General features: G+C 28.9%; 1 protein-coding gene and 1 long non-coding RNA gene across 3 annotated transcripts; both read right to left on the bottom strand.

The window, feature by feature from the left end:
- Nucleotides 1-1775: 1775 nt before the first annotated feature.
- Nucleotides 1776-2759, bottom strand: LOC112639105. 2 transcript variants are annotated; one of them, XR_003123295.1, is made up of 3 exons: nucleotides 2745-2759; nucleotides 2144-2239; nucleotides 1776-2038 (listed from the first exon to the last, which is right to left on the bottom strand). It is a non-coding gene; the product is annotated as an uncharacterized LOC112639105 (long non-coding RNA). The 2 variants fall into 2 exon arrangements; XR_003123294.1 differs by lacking the exon at nucleotides 2745-2759 and having other exon boundaries at nucleotides 2144-2252.
- A 1513-nt stretch (nucleotides 2760-4272) lies between these two features.
- On the bottom strand, nucleotides 4273-5011 carry LOC112639106 (maspardin-like). The gene is made up of 3 exons (XM_025411997.1): nucleotides 4804-5011; nucleotides 4604-4713; nucleotides 4273-4494 (listed from the first exon to the last, which is right to left on the bottom strand). Exons 1-3 carry the CDS (start codon nucleotides 4817-4819, stop codon nucleotides 4381-4383), a joined length of 240 nt encoding a protein of 79 aa, XP_025267782.1. The 5' UTR covers nucleotides 4820-5011; the 3' UTR covers nucleotides 4273-4380.
- Nucleotides 5012-5256: the final 245 nt, after the last annotated feature.

Raw genomic sequence — 5256 nt, 5'->3', positions numbered from 1 at the left:
TAAAAGGATAAAATGGATATAACTTGTCAAGATATATCTTATGATGTGCATGCAAACGTTTTAAGTTCAATGAATCATAAATATAAATAGTTTTAGTATCATAGTAGCTACAAACCCAATGTCCATTTTCATTAGTAATTATATCGCTACAGCTATGTAATATTTGAATATGTTTCTGATCTTTACAAACAGATTCGATTGTATCAGGACATTGTATTCTCCACGTTTTACGTGGTCGATACTCTGAACAAGATTTTAATAATAATCCAAAATGATCAATGTGAATATCTTCTAACCATTTATTTTCAAATATTATCTGCATCATGTAAGCATTCAGGGATCGATTATTATCATTTACTTTATTGGCAGACATAATAAATGGACACACAAAAAAATATACAATAAAAATTTAATTATTTATTTATTACTAACAATAAAAATTTAATTATTTATTTATTACTATTACTATTTAATACTTTGAAAGCAGACAAATCTTTTAATCGGTGCTTATATAGTAAACATTTCTTGTCAATTAAGACAAGACTTAAGATAAGACTTTAAATGTTAAGGTAAAACTTAGTGCTAATGTAGCTGAGTCTTTTATTCAGCGCTTATAGCAGCCAATTTTTTAGTGCAGCGCTTATGGCAGCCGAAATCCAGCGCCAGAGAGCAGCCGCTATAATAAATAATTCAATATTTAATGACACCTGCAAATAAAGAAATTGTTCATTATTAATTTTGTAATCCATGATATTACATATAAATACATTTAATTCAATATTTATATATATATATATATATATAAATATTGAATTAAATGTATTTATATGTAATATCATGGATTACAAAATTAATAATGAACCATTTCTTATATATATTTCTTATATATATATACCTTTTTTTATATAATATCAAACAAATGGATATTTTTTATTACTGTCAGTGATTTTATGATAGCCAGTGATAGTTTCTATCTTTGTAATAGCTGCAATAATAACAGCTACTATAATAAGATAAAATTGTGATGTGCATATGCTCATCAAGTGCCTTAATAGATGAATTTATATATTTTTCACATATGTACATAGAACATACATATGCTCCGATATGTACATAAATTTGTGTGTTAAGGCATTCTTATTGCCAAGCGCATAATATACTGCCATTTACCTATTGCTCAGAATCGTTGTTAATTAATATACGTGAAGCACGTATGTGAAGCACGTTTATAACCGTAACTAACGATTGTAACTCCGTGCAGTACATTAACCATGTAACATTTCTTGACTGAAGTAAGTTTTGATCTAAAAACAATAACATCATTCACCAATTACAACCATTCTATTCTTCAGAATAGCTGTAATTGACCAATAATAACATTAATTGTTTAAATTGTTCTCAAAGCAATATGGCGCTACCTATAAATTACAACCAATAAAAAACAAGCTTTTTTGCTAAAAGATACATATCTATAAAAATTTTCAATCGATGATTCAATCGATAATCAAACATGGCCGCAGAGAAAGAAGTAAGTATTATGACATCATCTTTAATATATTCTTATTTATTGAACAACTTATATAATTTTTTATATAATATTCATTTCACAACTTATATAATATTCATTTGATTTTAAATATATTCATTTAATTTAAAATTTTAGATGATCATAGAAGTTGACGATTTTATGAATGAGTTCTCGTTCGGATTCGGAAAAGAAATGGATTCCATAGCCGGTCCCGCCACTTCCGCTGGTCTCGCAGATAATTCTATTGTTAGACGTACGTCTAATTCTGCCGTAGCTGCCTCCGTCGTCAAACCCATTGCTGCTGAACGTAGAGTACGAATTCTACCGCCAAACCCGTCGTCGTTGGTTCTGTTACCAAACCCGTCGCTGTTGATTCTATCGCCAAACCTGTTGCTGCTGGTACCAACGCCAGCATTAATTCCGGCGTAAAATCTGCTGCTGCTCCCATCGCTGACTCTGACAATGCTGCCGCTAATATTATTGTGGCTGATCTCGATAATCCCGATCTCGCTAATTATGAAAATGAACAAAGTAATAATTATATTTTAGTTTATCTATTTATCTTAGTTATTATTTTCATACTTTTTATGTTTTTCATATCTTTTCTTTTCATACCTTATCTTTAGTTCGAAGATCAAGAGGAACAGCAGCAGGAGCACGCAGGCAGCAGGAGAGATTTATGAGATTCTTCTACCAACTATCGTCTGCTCACTATAATTGGGGCAGACGAGCAAGACCAAGAAAGTAATAAAAATTGTCATTACAAAATATTTAAAAAATTCTTTATTTTATAAATACAACAATATTAATGACATTATTTTTTTAAATTGATTTTAGCAGACAGTGGCACAATGAGAAAACTACCAAACGAGGACTACATGATAATGATTAAATTTAAAGTTTATGTTTATTTCTTATCATTTTTGCTTGCATAATTACATTTAAAAACTATGTTTACTTTCAGTATTTCTGTTTATTAGTATCAGGGCCGGTTGTTCCAACTTCTTGGTAAATTTTACCCGATAGATAGTCTATCTTCGTCTCTTTTTTAGAACTTATCTGAAAAGAGACGAAAATATGCTACCTGTCGAGTAAAACTTACCAAGAAATTGGAAAAATCGGTCCTTAATGATTAATAATCAAAAAATTGTATTCATATATATTGATATAATTTCTGTTTTTATTAGATATAATTTCTATTTACTAAAATTCATACAACTTCTGCTTATTTTGTGTTTATATTCATTAATGATATTGTTACGCCCGCGGCGAGGACTTCGATTATTATCGAAGTCGCGCACGGAAAGATCGGCCGCTCGCGAGTCGCGCGAAATAAATAAACACTTTTAAAAGAACTAAAAGTTTTAATTCCCAATACAGGGCAACACAAACGATAACACAAAACGATTCAACACAAAATTAGCGGCTCGATGCAAATTCGCGTCCGCGCAGCCAGACAGCTGGAACCGAACTCAGCTGACAGTCGTTGTTTGTAAATAATCTTCTTGCCGACGGGATCCAGACAACGGCCGTGACGACTCGGGCGCGCGCGTAACAATATAATTACTGTGATTTACTAGAATTCGTATTCAGTATAACTTCTGCTTATTTTGTGCTTATATATTATTAAATTATAATAATAATAATAGAATAACAATAATAATAATAATAATCATTAATAATAAAATATTATATATTATATCACAATAATTATATCATTAATGAATAGAAATTATAATGATTATAATCATTATAATTTCTATTCATTAATGATATAATTACTGTGATATAATATATAATATCTTATTATCAGTATTAATGTTGAGGTTTAATGTATTAAAAGAATTTTATACGGTTCAAAATAAATATCTTTAAATGATTACAATTATTATTGTTATTCTATTATTATTATTCATTATAATTAACAATGAATAGAAATTATAATGATTATAATCATTATATCACAGTAATTATATCATTAATGAATAGAAATTATAATGATTATAATCATTATAATTTCTATTCATTAATGATATAATTACTGTGATATAATATATAATATCTTATTATCAGTATTAATGTTGAGATTTAATGTATTAAAAGAATTTTGTACGATTCAAAATAAATATCTTTAAATGATTACAATTATTATTGTTATTCTATTATTATTATTCATTATAATTAACAATGATAATTATTATTTTTTATACATAATGATATAATGATAATATAATATGCATGATCAGATAATATGCATGAAGCTGTATCCATGTAGTTCAATATAATTTTTTGTGAATGCTAGTATTTTAATTTATGAGATGAGATCAAACTTAGCGAGATAAAGATTTATTGTGTATACTGGATATACTAAGTTATATAATGGTACTGATATACTAAGATATATTATCTTATCTTAGTAGTAAGATAATATACCATTATATAACTTAGTATATCCAGTATACACAATAAATCTTTATCTCGCTAAGTTTGATCTCATCTCATAAATTAAAATACTAGCATTCACAAAAAATTATATTGAACTACATGGATACAGCTTCATTGCATATTATCTGATCATTATATCATTATGTATAAAAAACAATAATTATCATTGTTAATTATAATGAATAATAATAATAGAATAACAATAATAATTGTAATCATTTAAAGATATTTATTTTGAATCGTACAAAATTCTTTTAATACATTAAAAGAATTAAAATATAAATGCTTTTTATTCCATATTTATAAATAAGTATGGAAAATTCCCACTGCTTTTCAAATGTGCTAATTTTGCATTCGGATAACATTTATATATTTCTTCCCTAACAGCATTTGATAAAGCATATTCATCAAATACATCTATTATCGTTATATAAATGACATATCTTTTGAGGTTGTACATAACAATTTATGCAATTCATTGTTAAACGAAATGCTAATTCAGGTTGCGTTAAGCTCTCCAGCTAAAAATGGAAAAAAAATATATAAATAGGATTAAAAATAATTTTTTAAACAAAACATTCTGTATATGTTTCTCTTAGTTTTCAATTGCAAAAAAGGAAAGATTTATACCTGTTCCATCATAAAATTGATTGCCTTTATCATCTCTCCATCAACCTTCTCTGTTGCAAAATTTTCCATTTTCTTTAGTACCATTGATGGTTGGTGGTAAAATCCAAAAACTATAAACAATAAATAATTATTAATAACCAAGAATCTCGATATGTAAAATTAATTGAATAAATTACTTTGTAATGAAATAACTGACTTACACTGCTGCGGAATCATTCTAACTAAATGCAGATCTATTTGTAAAAGTATTGCATAAAACTAAAGATACTACTGGAGGGCGAACTATATACATGTCCAAGAACACCGTCGATCACGTAATTAATGCCGTCTCCCGAGTCAGACTCGGGAGACGGCAGTAATTACGTGATCGACGGTGTTCTTGGATACGTGTATAGTTCGCACAGCCATTATTTCTGGGTCACCCGATCTCCCGGCTCACACTCACCTCTCTCTTCCTATCCTGGGGCCCGGAGTACCACGTGGTACTCCAGCCACCAATCACGCGCCAGATCTACTGCGCTGAGATATTTACGCATTGTCCGACTTAACCACCCAGTAAGCAAAATGTTAGCAGTCTGTCAGCAGCATGCAAGCAGATTCAAACAGAATATTGCGGCAGATTGGCATCAACTGAGTCCGCATTAAGCTTGGGT

Source organism: Camponotus floridanus, unplaced genomic scaffold (assembly GCF_003227725.1).
Source record: "Camponotus floridanus strain SB8 unplaced genomic scaffold, Cflo_v7.5 scaffold468, whole genome shotgun sequence".
Lineage (NCBI taxonomy): Eukaryota > Metazoa > Arthropoda > Insecta > Hymenoptera > Formicidae > Camponotus > Camponotus floridanus.
The sequence above is the reverse complement of the archived record's forward strand: the minus strand, read 5'-3'. Positions and strand labels throughout refer to the sequence as shown.

Coding starts and splice junctions, on each gene's coding strand:
- LOC112639106 (XM_025411997.1), bottom strand. Junction 4,495..4,603: donor TCAATTTTATGATGGAACAG/GTATAAATCTTT, acceptor TTCCATTTTTAG/CTGGAGAGCTTAACGCAACC.